The sequence below is a fragment of the Pristiophorus japonicus genome, chromosome 15, assembly GCF_044704955.1.
Source record: "Pristiophorus japonicus isolate sPriJap1 chromosome 15, sPriJap1.hap1, whole genome shotgun sequence".
Classification (NCBI taxonomy): Eukaryota; Metazoa; Chordata; class Chondrichthyes; family Pristiophoridae; genus Pristiophorus; species Pristiophorus japonicus.
In genome coordinates, this window is record NC_091991.1 from 157,260,095 (window position 1) to 157,281,062 (window position 20,968).

General features: G+C 39.2%; 1 protein-coding gene across 1 annotated transcript; it reads left to right on the plus strand.

Moving 5' to 3' along the window:
* Positions 1-244: 244 nt before the first annotated feature.
* On the plus strand, positions 245-16,978 carry ubald1a (UBA-like domain containing 1a). The gene is made up of 3 exons (XM_070856785.1): positions 245-657; positions 799-858; positions 15,441-16,978. The coding sequence occupies exons 1-3, from the start codon at positions 472-474 to the stop codon at positions 15,729-15,731; spliced, it is 537 nt and encodes a 178-aa protein (XP_070712886.1). The 5' UTR covers positions 245-471; the 3' UTR covers positions 15,732-16,978.
* Positions 16,979-20,968: the final 3,990 nt, after the last annotated feature.

Consider the following 20,968-nt stretch of genomic DNA (forward strand, 5'->3'; position numbering starts at 1 on the left):
GCAAACATCACACAGCATAATTTTTAAGAGGGTGGCGAAATTATTTGAAATTTGAAAGAGAGCGGAAGTTAACTTCCTCCTCCCCGCGCGCCTTTGAGTTCGTTGGGAGCGCGAGCATGGGGGGGGGGGGGTGCGGGGTGCGGGTGACGTCACCCGTCGGTCAAAGGGAAAGGGCGGGCCGTGACGTCACCTGCCATTCAAGCGGGAAGGGGGCGTGGCGCCGGGGCTATGGGAGGGGGGGAGTCTGAGCGCTACGTAAATATTTGTATTCGTGTTGGGAGCCGATGGTGTCTCGGAGCACGTTAGTGTAAAAAAAAAAGGGGGGCTTGCGAGGAAAAACAACAACAGTAAAAGATCAGAAGCCCCGGGCAGAAGAGCAACAAAAAAAAAAAGTTACTGACTTATTTCTTCTATATATATATATATATATAAAGAGAGACACACGCATCAATCTTTAGGAAGTGTGTGTGTATGTGTGGGGTGGTGGGGGGGGAAAAGGAAAGAAAAAGTCTCTTCCTTTCGCCGGTCGGGCTAACGATGTCGGTTAATATGGACGAGCTTAAACACCAAGTTATGATAAATCAGTTCGTACTGACCGCAGGATGTGCGGCGGATCAGGCCAAGCAGCTCTTGCAAGCGGCGCACTGGCAATTCGAGGTGAGGCAGTGTGTGTGTTTTCTTCATTTATTTAAAAGCGAGCCGCCTTAATTTTTCGAGATGTTTCCACGGCAAATCGTGTGATCAAAAGTGACCGTTTTTTTTTTCCCCTCTCTTGTCTCTCGTTGATTTTCATTTTAGACGGCCCTGAGCGCCTTTTTCCAAGAAGCCAACGTCCCGTACAATCATCACCATCAGATGGTAAGTGTGGGGGAGAAGGGAGGTGGGGGTGTCCCGGCATTTAGAGTTTCTCCTCGTCCTCCCCCCTCCTCCTCCTCCGCCCGGTCGGTCAGTGCCGCCATGTTGGGATCTGGCAGCGAGAGGGGGGAAAATAATAATAATAAACACAAAGCCGGCGGTTGCCCCGGCCTCCTCATGTCCGACCCAAGTCACCCACACACTACCCCGGCAACCCGGCTCTCTTTCATTTAGATTAACTCACCCCGCATTATCTTAGTCACTCAATAGGTGGGCGTCAATGTGCTTTGGGGAGAGGGTGAAGAAAATGCCCTTTTATATATTTTTAATGCGGTCTCACTTTCTGCCTTTTGTTATTAAAATGCGCATTCTTTCCAGTTCGAATAACTTAACGTTTTCCTGACCCCTCCCCTCCCAAAAGCGATCGACGATAAAACGTGTTTGCTGGAAGAGTTTGTCACCGTGCGTGTTGTGATCGCAATGTTATGGTTTTCGCTCGCCACGTTAAAGCCCATTAAGCTCACTATAATTTACATTGGAAATGTTTTTATCGGTGCTGCTTGCCCACTTTTTTTCTGTTTGTTAGCAAGCTTTTAGTTTGCGATGTGCCCCACCAATAAATATTTTAAAACAGTTGCACTACCTACTTTCTGTGTGGTCAACGCCGCCCTTTCGTGGTTTTTTTTTGAAAGGGACTCTGTGGTATGTGAATGGTCGTTGGTATGTTTGGCCTAATCTTGTGCGTAGCGTATTAGATGTCAGTTGATAGCCTACTGTGAGTGTTTTAAAATGTGTGCTCCGCCTATGCATACATAACTTTCATTTTCGTAAAATGTAATCTGATTCTGTGGTTGTGCAATAAAATACTTAGATATTTGTACCATCAAACATGCATATAAATAAAGCGAAGTAATATTAAGAGGCTGGTTTTATAGAGCTGTAGATTGTATTTAGAAAGTCGAAGATTATGGGGCAGCCATTTTTAATCTAATCTACTTGAACATAAAATTTGGTTATACACAAACATGTAGCAAACTCTTTCCTTATCTGTGTTACTTTAATATAGTATTAATCTACACTTCAGTTATAAGTTCTTGAAATTCTCTTTAGTTATGTGAATGCATTTTAGAGGGTAAGGGATAACTACTGGTATGTTTTGAAAATCAAGAGTGCATTGAGACAGTTTTTTTGTGAGGGGGGGAAGGTACATCTTTTCAATGGCTAACGATTTAAAAATTGTGAACATCATTGTCTAGCGCAAAAATCTCATCTGTTTTAAGCTTGTACAAAAAATGAGTAAATGTTGAGCAAAACTTGGTTTTGTTCCAGGCCAAAGTACAATTTGCTTTATTTCCAAATTGTTCATTCACACTTGCTGGTTTGTGCAAGATTAAAACAAAATGTCTTAACAGTTTTAGTAAAATGTTGAAAAATTATTGTCCTTTTTCTTTTAAAACACGTGTGTGTGTGTGTGTGTGTGTTTGTGTGTGTGTATATATATATTCTAAAATCTTAGAAAGAAGGAATCTCATAAATTCTATTCCTTGTGTAATCTACAAATGGGGCTGCTGAAATAATGTCTGGTGCCCTCATTTCCCTACAATCATCACTCACAGCTTACAGAAGAACACGAGTAAATAGGCACAAAGCTATTGTCAGAGAAAATGAGAAAGCAACAACATGATTTTGCATTAAGATTTTAAGTGATTTGTTGCAGCATGAAAAGATGGAATTCAAACACCGGTAAATGATAAAACCGCCAAGTTTAGTTTCTCCCAAGTCTCGGCATGTGTTGTGATGCCATGTTTATTTCCTGCCAGCAGTTTTTCTCCCATCCCCCACGTGACAATTCCCTCAAACACAGTCCTCCATGTAAACACAGGCATTTCTCATTTGTCAGGAAGTTGAACTAAAATGGATTCCTTATGAAACAGCAGTGGTGTTGATGAAGTTTGCCTCTAGAATATCAATATTGTTAGACCTGGAGTAAATTACATTGATTTTATTGCTAACTCACTGGTTTTCAAAGAAGTAAGAAAAATATATACATGATACAATTTCTTTCATTTTGTGTGCTTTATACTATGTGAATGCTAGTTGTAAATATAATGTTTGTGGCAGTTATTTTCAATAAAAATAATTTCATAAGCAAATGGTTAAAACACATTACAATTGACGCTGTTGTGGTTTGACTTCTAATAAAGTATGATCTTAAAATGTATGATGGTTATTAAGCAAGAGCTTTAAGGAGATAGGTAAAATTAAAAACTTCCTGTGATTGGGAGATTGTCTTGCATTTTCTGTCGAATGCAGAGGTGTTTGAATTTTGTCCTCCTTCTTGAGGCTGGTTATGGAAAAAAACTCTGATTTCTATGAATAGAGGCCTGAGATCTGGAAGTGATATCCGTGCTTATTCGAGAACCAGATGTGACCTGCCATTTCAATTGCATCAGATATAGCCAAACCTCAAGCAACCTAGTCTTGTCTGCCAGACCAGGCTGAGATTGCTGGAAATGAGACATTAATGGATTAACTGCAAGGCTGACAAAATGAAATAAATGATGTGAGCACCATTCAGATTTCTTGCTGTGAACAAAACTAAATGCATCTTAATGTTACATTGGCGTCAGCTGCTTTTCATTGACATAAAAATATATAATCGAAATTATGGAAAAATAGAAACTTCTTATAAACAAACAAAGATTGTGAAGACATTTTCTAGATACAAAGGACTCTTATTTACAAAAAGCCAGATTTTTTGGTTTAGTTTTGCTGATAATTTTTATATATAAATATTGTAATAAGAAAAAAACAGTTTAGAAGGTGAACAGTGTATATAGTGAAGGGGAAAACTGTGATATAAACATTTTTTTCTTAATGAACTAACGTTTCTCAAAGTGTGAATGGATGTGAAATATCTTTTCCCCTAATCAAGATTCACTTGTCTTTCATTTTTGGTTTTACCTCTTGTCCCTTTTTCGTTAGAACCTAACATCCAAAAGAGAAACAAATTTTATGACAGGGAAATTATGTTTAGCTAAGAACTAATACTAAAGATATGAGTTATATTGCCACTTCGAATTTATAACTTTGTTCTACTGTTTGGGCCAAGACTGCATTAATATGAGGTATTAACAGGATAACAATATGTACAGTCCAGTTGACTATTCGTTTTAATGAAGCTCCTGTGTGTGTTAAATTCTCAGGACTCATGTTGAAAATTCAGCTTTGGCTGTTGCACGTCTTTTGTGCTTCAATTTTTTTTGAATACTCCAGCTGTATATTCCCTTTTCCCCACATCTACCTTTTGCTTCACTGGACCATGTTAAAAAAAAATCTTGTGCTGAAACTGCTGATGTATTACACCCACAATCGTATATTTGGGATCTGCAGTTAATTTGAGTGACTTCTGCATTATATGGCTCTGTTGAGATAAGGCTTATTTATTTTTAATGGGGAAGGCATTCTGAGGTTTTTTCTCCTCCCCATTATCTATTTTCTTCTATTGCTCTTCTGAAGGCATTGACTCCTTGCTGGTGTACAGTCGAGTGAGCACTCAACATTTTTCTGGTGTCTTGGTCAAGTAACCAGCCCCTTGCATGTGAACTATGTGAGCGAATGTCCACTGAATACTGGTGGTACAACAGTCAAGCCAAATCCTATCCTCACACAATGTCCATAAAAAATTATTTTTTTCTCCCGGGGCACTGAGGCTGATTGTGGCGCCCATATCGCTGCCCTGACTCAGATCAGCGAACTCCACGCAGACTCTGGATTGTCACAGCTACCCACGGGATAAACTTGATAAAGTGAAGTAGTTCTCAATGAAAAACGAATATTCCGTTCTTTTTTACAGTAACTTAAAGTGCATTTGTCTAGGCACATCTGCTTGTACCAAATCTGTTTTTTGTGGCAATAATTAAGTTTGCTTTAGATTCCTGGAAAAATAATATGGCAACAACAATGACACAGAGAAAAGCACATTGTACAAGAAAAGCAATCAAGTATAAGAACATAAATAGGAACAGGAGTAGGCCATACGGTTCCTCGAGGCTGCTCCGCCATTTAATAAGATCATGGCTGAACTGATCATGGACTCAGCTCCACTTCCCTGCCCACTCCCCATATCTCTTTATCCCTTATTGTTTAAGAAACTGTCTATTTCTGTCTTAAATTTATTCAATGTCCCAGCTTCCACAGCTCTCTGAGGCAGCGAATTCCACAGATTCACAACCCTCTGAGAGAAGAAATTTCTCCTCGTCTCAGTTTTAAATGGGCTGCCCCTTATTCTAAGATCGTGCCCTCTCGTTCTAGTCTCCCCCATCAGTGGAAACATCCTCTCTGCATCCAGCTTGTCAAGCCCCCTCATAATCTTACACGTTTCGATAAGATCACCTCTCATTCTTCTGAATTCCAATGAGTAGAGGCCCAACCTACTCAACCTTTCCTCATAAGTCAATCCCCTCATCCCCGGAATCAACCTAGTGAACCTTCTCTGAACTGCCTCCAAAGCAAGTATATCCTTTCGTAAATATGGAAACCAAAACTGCATGCAGTATTCCAGTGAATGACATGAGGCAATATGGGTTGGGTTACTTTCAAATCCTATTGCAAAACTATTGCAAAATTTTTTGTGATCCCGTTTGTTTTTTTTGGAGGTGGGGTTGAGAGATGGCAGGCGCTTATTAAAATTAAAAAAAAAATAGTATGATTGAAGAGGACAGGACAATTGTGTTATCTATGAGTTAAATGGCATTGCAAGTCAGGAGTTGATTCATTGGCCTACATGAACTCTTTGTATAGTTTTGGTAACAATTATTCAGTAATCTAATGGTGAATGGTTGCAAATGTCCTGTTTGTAGCAATAGAGACCAGGTCTGTTTAGAAAACCTTTTCACTATTATATCTAAAGATGGCTTATGGTTGTTGCTTAAAGTAGTACATAATGGATGTGTAATGTTGAATAGCATAATAATTGCAATTTTGCACTGTCTTTGTTTTATGAAAGTATTTTTTGTGGGGTATAAAATCATCAGACCTTGTGTTTAAATTTTGTGTCCTACTGGAGTGTGATGGCACACATTTTAAATAAACAGCAGCACCAAACTAATTGGTAGAAGGAATACATTGGGTGAATTCCAGAGAACAAAGTATCGATTGGTGTGGGGTGCATAACTCCAATGATACAGGCTCAAATTAACTAAATTGACCATACCATGAATGATTTATTTTCCATAATTTACCAATGTTCTTTGTTTTTGTTTATACCACAGATCTAGGTATATTTTTATTAATGAGCATGTATGTTTTGTAGTTTCAAAGATCCTTGTGCTATCCTTCATTATGGAGGTGATGCCTTTTGTACTGTTAGTGTTCATTGAAGTTGGACATTTTATGATTTATTAATTCTCCTTCACATTGGAGATGAAGGCAGAAAACAGAAAGAGAGCAGTGGGGAGATGCAAGTAACAAGAAAGATAAAGGGGCAAATGTGATGGGTATATCCCTGAAAACAACTGAAGTATCTAGGACAGAAAAAAATCTAGAGACAAGGCAGCACGAGGGGGGAAGCAGTGAGTAACTTCCAGGGCAGCAGGAGGTGGCTGGGAATGTGAGTTGGTCTTGCAGAGGTTGTTCCAAGTGTGTCATACAAGTCCTGTGATTTGCTGTTGTAAATGTCACATCCTAAACCAAAAGAAAAGACCTGAGGTATTTAACATAAGTTACTTATAAAAATAAAATAATGGAGACAGTGGGAAATTCAGTATGATACAATATTGTAAAAATAATGGCTTGCTGTATGTATATGTAGGAAGCTGTCCCAGGGGTTTTGGTGTACCTACTGACTTTGTTTTGTACTAAGTATAGAATAGACCTGAAAGCCTACAGCAGTGGTTGTAACATTATAAATAATCAGTGCATTCAAGTGATAAAAGCATAGGTATTGTATGCTATTTGCAGGCTGAGTGAGAAACCACTGCAACAGTCTTTGCAAATGCCCGAACCCACAACATTTTCTGGATCAGACCTAATTATGTATTCTTAACAAGCTCCTCAAGTGTGTTGCGCGAGTCATTGGGAACTCACTATTTGGGGAAGTAGGATATCTGGTGCTCCAGTAGGGACTTAAAACTCACAGCAGCTGTTTGAAGGAGATGGTGTTTTTAACGACTAAATGTTTGACTGAGTCACAAATCGTTGTCTCTGCTCCGTTGTCACATCCAAAAGCCCCCAATTTGTTGATGCATTAGTAGGGGTGGCGCTGAAAGAAATGACAGAAAGAAAGAACTTGCATTTATGTAGCCTTGGGACATCGTAAGCACTTTACAGCTAATGCATTACTTTTAAAACATAGACATTGTTATGTAGGCAAATATGGCAGACAATTTTCAGATAGCAAGGTCTCACAAAACGGCAATGAGATAGAGGGGAATTGTGCTGTATGACACTGTCCACACAGGCGAGCTGAACACCATACAGGTGGTGCTCCCCATTTTGTGGCTTCCACCATGCAGAGGACCTGACTGCGAATATAGAAGTTGTTTCGAGAGCACAGCAATTTAACCATGGTAAGAATATCCACCATGACCTTGTACCAAATACATTGACAATGTCTGCATGCCACGAATTTTTCTTCACCCTCAAGCTAGGTTACAGCACTTTCTTAACATGCATGCAACATCAAATTATACCTGATACTCTTGCCACACTAGCAATCATACAGAGCTTCACCCCAAAAAACATGATGTCTGTATATGTACTTGTACCCAAGATGGGTACTTGGATGTCGCTATATGTGTTCCTGGTACTCTACATCTCTCAACTCTGCTTGTAGGACAACGTAGTGCTTAATTCAAGGGGCAGACAGAGATGGATGGAGGAAGGGCCTGTAATATAAAACCCAAATTTTTGAAAATATGTCAAACTGAAAATCATTAGCACAGAGGGCATTGGGAGAGTGTGGGAAGATGAAGTTGGAGAACTTGCTCTATCTCAGGGCTAGTACCATCCTTGTCATGTTTTTCATCCAATCCTGCTCACTCACACACCGTTCCCGAGGCATATACTTGAGCTCAATACCATATAGCCTGTTTCTTCTCAAGTAGGCAGTGGTTGAAGAGTGGCATGAAGCCAGCATTGTAATCTGTGCTCTTCTTCCTTTTCAATAGGTGTCACACGAAACAATGCTAGGTGCCAGTGCTGCAGAAGAAGCCAGCACTTCAGTGTACCCTGCCTTATTAATGGTGCAAGCACCAGTACAGGCACATTTACCCTGAGAGTTTTAAGTTTCAGGAGGGAGCATTGAGCATGAATGGGAAGAACAAGAACTGGTCAGGTTACATCTTTCCCCAGTTGCAAAGTCCTGCGATTGAGACTTCATGGTGCCTGTATTTATAAGGATGCTTGTCTGAAAACTAATGTTTTATTCATCCATTTATAGGAATGCCTAACACCCTGCAAGGGTTGTTGGTGAGTGTGAAGGAATTCACTAATCTCAGTTGTGCACAAAGGCTTCTCAGCACCTCAATCCGCCGTGAAGAATATGGTGCTTCTCTGGCCTTTTGCAGCAGAGCCCCTAGTGATAGATGTCCTAAACCCAGTCAGATTAATTTTGGTCTCAATCTACAACAGGCTGCTTGTCTGGGTTCAACATGCTGAGGACCCGATAGAGACTATTACACAGGATTTTTTGGGACCATTAGTTTGCTTCAATGCAGATCACTGCTAAATGAATGCCTAGCAGCAGGGCATGACTGGAGTAAGGATAGATGTGGTTGCTGCCTGAGGGGAACAATACATATAACCACTTGAGCCCCCCCCACCAACCCCGCCCCATTAAAATGAGAGAGCATTTGGCAGAAAGCAAGCTGGACAAAACAACCGCTGCAACAGTGGATGTGGGAGAGTGAGTTGCAAGGCTTTCTTGTGACCCAGCCGAAGGAAGTCAAATCCTACCTCCACCCAGAGGCTCCTACTGATGCCCAGCAGTCAGCCGCCTAACAATCCTGCCACCAGGGGAGCATCAAGACGGAGTGTAAGATTAGGAAGTGAGACGCAGAAGTTATTCACTACCACCAAGAGGAAGCTCTGGGATAAAATGCACTGAGAATTTGTAGGGTAATACTATTTAGCTTCAAGTTTCTTTCTGCAGCTGCAGATTAAGATGCCAGCAAATGCCTCCTATCAGCTTTCATCGGGTTAGGCATTAAATATAGTTACGTGGACTCTTAATACAACCCCTAGTAGGAAGATTTTTTTTAAACTTGCCAAAAAGGGTGTGACTGTTGTTTCAAGTTAGAAGCCATCTGCAACTTGAGTATTGGCATTTTACAGATCCCCTCTTCCTGAACTTTTGGAAGGAGTTTTTCTGATTCTGTAAACAATGATTCTGGTCTGTCACCAGAAAAATTTCCTCTGTGCTCTTTCAAAAAAACAGGAAAATTGCATTCAAAATAATTGATCTGAAAGGCCTATGGCTCTTTAAGTATGATTTGATCATGCAGCTTATCTTTTAAACTCTGGTCTAAATGGGCAGAAGTAACACTAAGGAATATTTCCACCCAACTGTAGAGAGATTCGACAGGCTGACTGAAGGCCCTGATTAGGAGGTGTACAAAATGAGGTCCCCACTTGGATTTGAGTGGGACCCTGAATGGAAATTTTTAATGGGGGCGTTTCCAGCAGGGACTGAGTGGAAGCGATCAATGCCCATTTTTCTAGTTCTTGACTGAATCCAGCCAGCAACACTTAAAATCTCCATTCAAGATAGTTTAATTTAACTCATAATGACATGCTTTTAATCAGTCCACAGTGTCAACATTAAAGGTCTCGTAGTGCAGACTAACATATAAAAATGACTGATTCTGTGCTTCTGAAACTTGCTTTACCCATTCAAAACTACTGTATTTAAAATAAAACTTTGGTTAAAGCCTAAAGTGCTCTCAGTAGTTCAGCTATTCAAAGCAGTGAGTAACTGAAACATCTAGACCAACAACGTCCTAGGTTTAATCCACAGTCTTGCTGGATTAGCTAATTTAATTCAGAGCAGTAATAAAGGTGCTGCAGGTGGCATTGGTAACCCTGGATTGGGGAGGGGAAACTCGGCAAAGGTTTCTGCGCCAAATCACCCTCCCTGCTGGAAATGTTTGTGGGCGCCAGATGAGAACAGGATCAGACTCGGCTATGATGCCTGCTCTCCTGCTGATCAAATACTCAACCAATACCGAGCATCTTGCGGCATGTCCCGTTGGTTAGACTTTTTCCTTCACCCTTCAGAAAGGAAAAGTAATAAAATAAAATTAATTCAAGTTTAAAAAAAAATCTCCAACAACAATTTGCTATCTGTAGGAATAAAACGCAACAGTTTCAGTTGTTCCCTTTCTGGGCCAGAGATGTTCAGTGGCAGTGTAGAAACATAAATCTTGTCATTAAAAGGGTCCTTAAGGTGTTAAGTACCCACCATAACTCTGTGCCAAGTTTAATTGGTAATTAATGCACAAATGTAGCAATTTCTTGAATCTCACTGGGAGGTTGGTGGTAAGTTACTGTTTTTGTGAGGTTGACGGCAGAGTGGCACAAAGCTTCCAACAATTCGTGGCAATTCACCACTCGCGGGGTATCTCTTCCGCGCCACACATTGCTGAACGTTTTACACGCTAATAACAACATACACATTAAACTCGCCATTATTTTGCCTGAAAACTCTGCCACTTATTGTCTAGGCCAACATGTGTTAAAATGGCCACATGGGAAAGGTACCGAAGCGCTGCCAGCACCCATGGAACCATGCTTCAGCAAACGTAATTTTTTCAGGGCAAGGGAGACAAGAGGGCATCTGTTGATTACCATTTTTTGGATTTCAGTTGTATTTTTTTCACTTTGAAAAAAGCAATGTCAACACACTTCATTCATACTTTTTGGCTTTGTTGCATAGTGGGAAAAACATACATAGTATGAAGTGTAATGTCTTATTTAAGGTGAGTCCTCTAACCGGTTATTACAGTGCAGAGCAATATTGAAAACATTTCCGCTAAAGAACATGGCTAGTGTTTACAGCACCCGTAGCTCCCTCTTGTCACCACACTTTATTTGGTGAATTGCAGACTTCTCCACGGCTCCTGTCAATTGTCTGAAAAATAGAACTAGTTGCACCAGTTCTCTCACTAATTGAAGTACTCCACCTAGTAACCTAGCCAGCAACAGCCGAAATGAATTCAATGAATGCAGTTGGGTATGAATGAACCTTCCTGTGCACCCCTGCTGAGCTACTTGGCCATCTGTAGCTAATGTGTTTGTAAACAAATGTGAACCTATAAATTCAAAAAGTGCTGCAAGTTCTTTACTTTTGAGTGACATTTTCATTTATTTGGTTGCTAAGTTGTGTCCTGCAAAAATAAGAAAACGAAAATAATTACTAGCACATTTCAAAAATGTCTACATTGTCTCACCATTTACATTCGGGTGAAAGTCACAGTGAGACAATCTGGGAATGGTGTCTGGTGGGTGGCGAACAATGCATTCCGTTTTTTTCTCCAAATGTTACTGGGGGAAATTGATACTACAGCTATAGTTCTGCAGAACTTTTAAATGTTATATTTCCATTAAACTATATCCTGAATTTAACAATAATATGGGGGTAGAGGTTTTAGAAACTGCTGCGATTATAGTACACTTTTATGACATTTTGGCAATTCTGAATCCATGTCAAAATTTTCAGGAACACCGAGTGTGTTCAAAGCCAGAACAAAGAATCTAATTTTGAGAATTCTTCAATGTGATAGGAGAGGGGAAGAAGATATTTGAATGTTAAAACTTTAATGCTGTTCCAAGTTGACATTAAAAGCATGAAGACAGAACCTCTTCCACTGTACTTTTACTTTCATCAGTACAGACTTGTAATGTGCACTCTGCTATAAAAAGTAAATATAGATACAATATCCAGATAACAGTCAGTTTTCCAGTTGTTGCCTCAGCAACAAGAAGTGATTAGTGTGTGATATTTGCCATACTGGGCTTGTGTGAGATTTGGCACTGAACATATTGTACTGTACTTCAACTGGATGTGGAAAGTGCTTTTGAAATTTCCAGACAAAACAAGACTGGTAGGTATCTGTTAGGATTGCAAATTGAAGCACTAAAATGTTTCATAACACTTGCTGATCTGCATTTAGCTGAGACACTAAAACCTTGATGACTCCAAATAATTATATTGTCCTAGCCAAAACATTGAATGTATTGCAAGACGACTTATTCAACAAAATAAACATTATTTTCAGCCTGGTAATCTTGCTTTTGAATAAGCCAACATATACAAAGACATTTTCTTAAGGTCCTCATTTTACCCTTGCCATTATAAATTTATAAGATACAAAGTCCAGATCGCTGAAGTTGTAACTGCAATTTTGCATCCTCTGAAAATATATTTTATGTGCTTTGCCCTGTATTTATAACACTTTTTTCTTCCACTCCTTCAATAGAGGTAGTTGTAAGTTTAAATTATACAAAGCACTTACCCACGCTGAATGTAGGTAGTAACTGACTGTGTTTTCATAAAAAGACTAAAACCAGTTGACTGTTCACGGTAGTATTATTCCCACAGATTTCAGAATCGCTCCAGGTGGGTGTGGGACAGAGCCAGCATCGTCCTGGATCACCTGCACCTAGAGGCAATACAAACACCACATTAGGCTCATTGAATAATTTCACAGCTCACTAGATTGGCAGCAAACAGTTTGGCAAAGTCACAAATGTCCATTTTATATTGGTGTAGTATGTCTATATTCCAGTGACAAGCAAAATAAAATAAATAACTTTTATATAAGCAGAATGTCTTTGCAGATTTGTACTGTACTGAACATTTATTGGACATTTCCTTCATGTTGCGCTTTCTTTCATTGACAGTGTGATAACTCGGGGAAGTTGTGAATTAATCATCTTTAGTCAAACATAAATCTTCCTATCTAACCTGGGGATGAGCAGTAAACTGTTGAATGAATACAAAATTAGTCAATAGTTAGCAATATATTTAAAGTAGCAATTTATTTTGATATTAAATGGCTATTTTCAAATTTTTATTAGCTGAAAACTTGAGGGCAGTCCTGTGATTTGTCACTAGCAATCTTTAGCACTCTTGTTAATGAACATAAATCCTAGATGTAAATCTTTATGATACGTAGTATATATTGCAAAATAAAATGTTTACCATAAAGAGAAATTTCCATAGCAAAAGTTTCATCAGGGAGTAGAATTATCATGGGGTAATGGAATAACACTGCCTTGAAATTTGCACAGTGTGTATTGTCCATTCACTTCAAAGTAATCTGTGTAAAGAACAGTCTCTCTTTCCTCCCCTCCCCCCCCCCCCCCTCAGTTTACATTCTGAAATTAGAAAATACTTCTTAAGTTGGTGACACATATATTTGGGTACAGTTCCATGGCATCAGTACCATCCCAAGTGAGCATTTACACAGGTTTTAATACACTACTGAAGTTACTGATTGAAGCAGAAACCCTGTCAACTTTTAGGGATATGGAAACGGGGTTAGGACTACAGTTTGTGTGGAGAATAAACAACGACTGGTTGGGCCAAATGGCCTGTTTCAGCGTTGCAATTTCTTTGTAATCCATGCAAGAATTTAGACTGCGTGTCGGGAGAGTATTTGAAGCACAATTTCCATGAGGGGTATCTGGATAGTGATCCAAATCAGAAACCCTGGTCAGTTATTCCCATGCTTCCTTTTTCACTTAGCCCCCAAGCAGTGTCACTCACACACCTTCAGGTGATGCATTTGCTCACTGAGCCTTTTAGCCACATAGTAATGCATTTTCATAAAATATTTTGCTATCGCGCTAGCTAAAATGTTTCTTGCACCATCTTTGATATATTTTTGAAAAAGTGTCCGAATACAAAGCTAACCGTTGGAATTTAAAACTGTTTACTTTTTGCATCGCTATCCATTGTAGTTCCTTTGCATATACTTTTGAAAAGAAAAATAATACTGATCTATTCTTGTTTTAGGAAGCAATTCTTAAACACAGTCTAGATCATGCTAAAAAGTAAAACATGACATTTTGGTGTATAGTACATAATATGAAGTACTTTTTAGATAGGTGGTTCTGTTAACCAATGAAAGGTAACAAAACAAATTTGAAAGCTTTTGGATACAAATATTTCACTTATGGGACAGTGTTACACATGTCGTTAAGCCACCCACCCTATCCCAGCTTTCTGGTCAGTCCCCTATGTTCCCCCATAAATATTGTGTTTTATTTTAAACCAGCAGGGAAGCATCAACATAATTTAGTTGACAGCCAGACTATTGTAATAACTCCCAGTGCCTCGTTTGCCCTCCCCGTGAAAGTGTGGACACCTTCCTGGGGTATGTTTCCATGCATACTTCAGCAGTTGGAGCTCCCCAGCTAATTAATTGCCGACCTGGGATATCCCTGCTCTTTGTATCTCAATTGCTGCTGGTTAAACTCTGTACTGTTGGGGAAGTGCAGTCTAATTGTACGCACAGTAATGAGGAAATTCTAGATTTTGTTCCATAGTGGAGGTGCCATGCACATTACAGTAGAGTGGTTTATCAAGTTCTGTTTATCTGTTAAATTTCAACCAAATTATTTCAGCAGCCATCATGTCTCACTATTCAAGGATACTTTATAGCTAATTTGTTTCAGTTCAGCTGCACCTATGTTGATTATAAACCATCCGGTTTCTGACATAGCATACGTCCAGGTTGGCTTTCCTAACTTGCGTACAGTAGACGTTAACAATGGACTTGGGGCTAGAATTTCGGTTTTCGGTGAAAATGGTAGTTTTACGCCAAATTATCATTTTCACTTCGCTACCGTTTTTAGGCCCGCTTTTCGGCCTTTGATTTGCGCATTGGTAAAAATCAGTGTTGCACGAGGATTCGCGGCGCAAACTGCGAATTTCAGCAACTTTAGTCAGGGGCCGATAGCGCTGCGAGAGATGCCTTGGGAAGGGGGGGAAAACAACAAAAAATTGCAACAAAAAAAACATTCTCAAACCCTTGCCTACTAAATTGCTGAAAAAGAATTTAAAAATAAAAACTTCAGCTTACCTTTTCAGGTCTTCATACTTACCACTGCTGGCAGGGTTGCACCAACAGATTTTACTCTGTCGGTAGAATACGGGTCCTGAGAGAGCCAAAAATTGATTGCAAACGCTATTTGCAGTGTTGCACATCGGCGCTCTTCTCCCCGGCGGTACAAAGGCACCCCAAAGATCCCACCAACCAGGTTTTTGCCGCGAAGGGTCAAATCGCGGCAAAAACCCAGTCGCAAAGTCGTTGCAATTCTAGCTCATGGACTTTCTCCATGGCTTGCTTTCCGTTTTCCTACTTTTAGCAATATTCCCTGAACCAAGCAATTGCTGCCCATAAATCTCATTGTAACCAAACCTTTTACAGCTGGACTTGGACAAAAACTGACCATACCTTTCAAGTGACTTTATTGTGTGATGATTTTAGCTTATTCTAGCTAAACTAAGTTATGATTCAATACTGCTGACTTGCCATTGATTAAGATGTATGTTGACTTTTGTTTTTATATTTTTACAGATGTGCACTCCAGCTAACACACCTGCAACACCTCCTAATTTTCCAGATGCACTTACAATGTTCTCAAGGCTGAAAGCTTCAGAAAGCTTCAACAGTAGCAGCCCGATTGCCTCAATGGCAACGTCTCCTCCTCCTGTAAACTTCAACTCAGGCTGGCCCATGTCTCCTCCAAACCAGCAGGGCATGTGGACTCCAGCAGCACCAATTCCACGTACTGGCTGGCCAGCAGCAGTGTCCCAACAAACCACCTCAGAACAGAAGGTTAATGTTGCCATGGAGGCTGAGAGATGAGGCCTGGTTAAGGCTCTAGAGGAAGCGGGAAAAATCTTGCATGGGTCAATATGAAATAGTTTCTGTTGTATTGTGCTGCAGCTAATCTGAACTGAAGGAATACAATAGGGAAGATTCAACTTCATAGCAGAAGAATTATGGGTCCAGCAATTTTCAAAACGAAGCCTTGTTTCTGGAGTTTGCATGTGTGTGACACAATTAAACGACTTTAAAGACCATCAACCTGACTTCAAAATGGAATTGTTAACTTTGAGAAACTTGTTTTTGATCGTTGGCCCTTCAAAAGGAACCTATCAGTGATTAGCTGCTATATCAGAGACAACCATGAAGATCACTAATGGTTTTTAAAGATTACTCCGTTACTTTTTTGCAGTAAAATTGTGGCAGTTGTCTAATGAATTACAGGGTGGGAGTGTACGGAGTTGCAACAACGGACAATTAAAACAAATAATAAACTTTAATACAGGGATTGCAAATTAGGTTTTCGAATCATTGTTTATCTTTGTATTTGGTTTGTGAATGAGGTTTTTTTGGGGGGAAGGGAGAGCTAGGATAGCAGTCAATAGTGTACTGACTGCAGACAGACTACTACAGTAAGGTTTTAATGTTTTATAAAAAAAAGTGCCATTGCATGATGCTGTACATTAAAATGTAAACATTGAAAAAACTAAGTTTAAAAAAAAAAGTGTGTTTTGCTACTCTTAACAACCGTGTGATAGAATTTAAATTCACTTTAGCAACAGTTGCAATGAATACAGGTTTGTCTTTTTTTGTCAAACTTGGACTATATAATTTTTTTGTACTACGTTATGCACAGTCAGGGAGTACCAATTATTTCTAGAATTGTTTTATCTATTTTATCACTTCCTCTTTCATTACTGTCCTATGCTGTCCATGTCCCTAATTCTGGAATGTTTATGGTCAAAAGAAACCCAAGTTGACGAAACAAATCTTTGCACAAATTGTTTCCTTTACTTCTAAGTGGAGATTTCATGCTTCTTAAGGATTGCTTGTTCTGAATAGATTGATATGTATTTTTTTTAATGATACTGTTCCACAATATTTGTGGAGTACCTGATAAATAATTAACTTATCTTTGTGTTGCTAAATAAATATTGTATGTACTAATGGTACTCCTCCTGTACTGATCTTATATTTAACCTTAGCAGATGGTAAGTATGCCATCAGTTTAAAAAAAATAAAATTCTGAAGCACAATAAAATATGAATTGAAACTAAGTGTATCTGAAGATTCAATAGTTTGATTATATTCAGTTTTAAGCATCATTTACAGGTTTTCAGTGGGCTTCTCTGATCCCTTCTGAAGCAACTGGTTTTGCTAAGTGTGCAAATAGAGGATAGGTCATGATTGGCAGGCTGAAAAATAGTAATGTTGGAGCATAACTCAAGCCCAAAGAGTATGTGACTCATGTAGCCCAATCTGATTGTGACATTTTTTTGCAAGCCATTGAGTATGACAATTTGTGCTGAAAATTGATTATTTTAAGTTACTTTTTAAAATAAATTTGGGGCAACATTATGCATTTATTCTAGTTGGACTTGCAACTACAAAAGAGTACATGCTGAGAGATCTGTGGTATACAGTGAAGCAATCATGTAGCAGTTGGGAAGTTGGTGTGGAGGTGGCTTGATATTGTACATCCTGTAAAGTTTCAGAAAATAGGCAAATACTCATTTTTCTCTAAGTGTTACAAAAAAATAAATGCTGTGTAGCAAGCATATTATTTGATCTTTGCTCTATATAGTAGCATGAACTGGTATCCTTGTTTATGTTCATACGTCTCATGATAAGTTGTGTGCTTTTGGGAGACAAAGGCTTGTTGGTTTCAGTAATCATCCACTGCAAATAAACCAATAATACCTATTCGACAGGTGTGCTATGATGCATCATCTCGCTTCTCATCCCCACCCCAGTCCTCCAGTATAGACCTGTTATTTTTTTCTCTGCACACCCACAAGAAAGAACCTTTTTCTTTTGAGTGTGCCTTGTTTTCAACCTATGGAATTGTGAACTATTTATTAATGAGCTTAAATGCAAGTATTTTAAAGTATAGGTTCTCAAACCTTTCCATAGACTCTGTGATATGATTCCAGAAGGATCATCTTTCACATGATTTCAGATTTCTTTTGTTGGAATTTATCCTTTTACCAGCATTTAGTATATGTTGCCATGTACTAATAAAACACATTTTCTCCAATGGTAACACTGTCACTTTGGGTAAAGTGACCCTGTCACAATTTAGGACAGCGACTCCTTGGAGCATGTCAATCGTTGCAGTGACTTCCCCACATTGAAAAATTTGACAGCTCTGGATTTTGGGCCTTGTCCTAATTTCAAAATCTGGAACAACTACACAAAAGCCTATTCTGTGATTGAAATCCCATCAGTGACTTCTGTTGGCTTGTTATTTTGCATTTTGCAATTTCTTTAAATTGTCCATTTAGACCATCTTCTATAAGAATACATTGGGAAAGAGCTATGTGGAGTTGCCCCAATAATGTGACTAGTGCAGCAGACATTTAGAACAATTATGGGCATTACAAAACTTTGACATTCCCACCCGATGAAAGTGATCAAAGACCTTGAGGGCCAATTGAGTAAAGTTATCTTGCACATCCAGGTCTCTTAAATGACATTGTAGTAGATATGGGGAATACAGTATGTTAATTAATTCCTTTTTAAAACGTGAATAGATATTTGCACAAGGTAAATATAGAGTATTAAATGCTGCACAAAAACCATAATTCTATTTTGTTGGAACATGGAATTTTCTGGTGGGGTTTTAAACTGGCTATTCACTTGCCTAGGGCGATTAAATAAGTTGGGATGAATCAGCTACTGTGCAAAATGTGTTGGAAGGAACAATGTTACTGAGCTGAATAGCATCTTCTAATTCCATCCTTCCTCATGGGAAACTGTTTAAGTCTTTTTAAGTGATTGTTAGATTGTTACATGGTCAGTTATTTAAAATGATTCCAGGAACTTTAACAGTTTGCGAGAGGGGACAACTTCAAAATTCAAAGTGATGCCAGCTGGTCTTCATTCAGGATAATATGGATGTGTTTTTCTACAAAATCCACTGAATTAGCGCTATCTAGTGTGATTAAATATTGCAGGATTGACTTCAGTTACATTTTATTAACTAAATCATGTTTACCAAGTTAAACAATTGAGATAAAATCACCTCAACAAGGAGTTGTGAATCTAAGAAATTAAACTTCATAGCCTGCCCTGCTCTGGATTTTTCAGTGGCCACCAACTACATGTATATTATATATTTTTTAAACTTTCTCTGGAGCCAGGCTGAGCAGGAGTGCTTTCCTCCCCCAACACCAGTCCTGGCGATCGGCCCCTGTGTTGCTCGATCTGACCCGTTCCCCTGAGTTTACGTGAGGGCAGCTGCCGACGGCCCAAAATTAATGTTTCTTGTGATGGCCTCGGGCCTGTATTTTTGGCTGCGGGACTGAGTCTAGGCCCAAAAAAGGGCCCAGACTAATTTCTACACTGTCTCCTACTCTCCCTCAGAGTGCCATGGGATCGTTTACATCCACCAGAGAGGACTTCAGTTTAGCAACTCATCTGACACCTGACTTAAAGACAAGTATGCTACCACTGAGCCAAGGCTAACACCTGAACTGAAAAACATATAAAGATTTGAATCTCATGTCTGTCATACACCAGACATGACACTTCAGAATGCTATACTATGTTATACATGCAAAGCAATCTTCAAAAGGGAAAGAAAGCCAAGCCCTCATGCTGGTTTCTTTGGACTTGAAGCATTACATTTACAAACCATTAACAATTGCTGTCAATTCGACCTCGGAATTTTACAAGTAGCTTCAGTTACCCGAATTTGCTTATTTGGATCAATTGAGCACTGTCATTAAATTGATAGGACCAGTTACCACAACCATTTCTTAACATCACAGCCAGACCCTAGACTTTCCATGAGCAAAGCCAAGGAAAATCGGCTAGTATAAATCGGAAAATAATTTTCTGCCCCATGAATAAAAATGAATTGACTGCCATTCCACACCCAAGCAATGAAATTGCTGGATAACTTTGCGCTGATTCCCAAGGATCTCTGAGAAAGCAGAGAAATACATTGAACCTAATTCGTCTATACCAGTCATAAAATCAGAGTTCTCTGCTGACTTTCCTCCTCCAATCTAGCCATATTGAGTGCTTTTAACTTTCTCAGAAGGCAGACCTTTTTTTGCCTGATGCTTGCAACAAAGGTCCTCCTTGTGATGCAACACAAAAGAGCTACTGGGTTTTATCTATTTTAGTCAGTTTTGTTTAACTGCTTTATTTAGAGTATTGATTTAACACTTTTGTCCTGACTTCAAAACTTGAGCTATAGGAAGCCTTTTCCTGTAACTGACTCTCACAGTATTTTCCATACTTTGCATTATGTAAGTTTTAAAGATCCAGAAAAGGCCTACGAAAAAGCAGATTAAGAAAGTAATCCAGTCTAGGGTTTATAAAAACTGCACCCCATAAGTAGCATATTAAATAATCCTACATGATTTTTCTCTGAAAGTAAATTGGCCAGGGAATAAATTCAGCAGGCTGAATAGCCTCTTCTCATACCATACTTTCTGATGAGTGTTCGAAAAGGTTTTCTTCATAAATGATGGCTGAGCTGTCTCAAACTATTAGCTTGATAGACCGGGACTTCAAGTACAGCCTGGGTGAAAGAATTAAAATCAGATATCTTGATTTGGGCCATACTTGCCTTGGTAAATTTTAATGTCAACTCAAAAGTTGCAGTGCCTCTCTGGAGATGGTAATGCAGAAAATGAGAACAGGCCATTCAACCCATCAAGCTCAGTCCCACAAATGATTCTGCCCCGTCTATTTAATCTCATGGGGGAAAATTCTGTCCAAAGATTCCCTAATGCCCAAAGGTAATTAAGCAAAAGAACAAACTATGTTAATTCATTACCACATCACTGTTTATCTCTGGATTTCAGTCCTGCTACAAACAAAATCTCTCACAGCCCCAAATATACAAGAACCAGCATTTTCCATGTAGTATTCAATAGCTTGGTCTGCACTCAGGCCTGTTATCAATCCCATTGCCAACCAGATATTTATCTGGCTTGCAAATCGTGCTCATTATTTGTAGGAAAGCACTTTTCATCATATGCATAAAAAGACAATGCAGCTGTTCTGCTTCATGAGCAAAAATCATAGGGCTTTAATTGTTT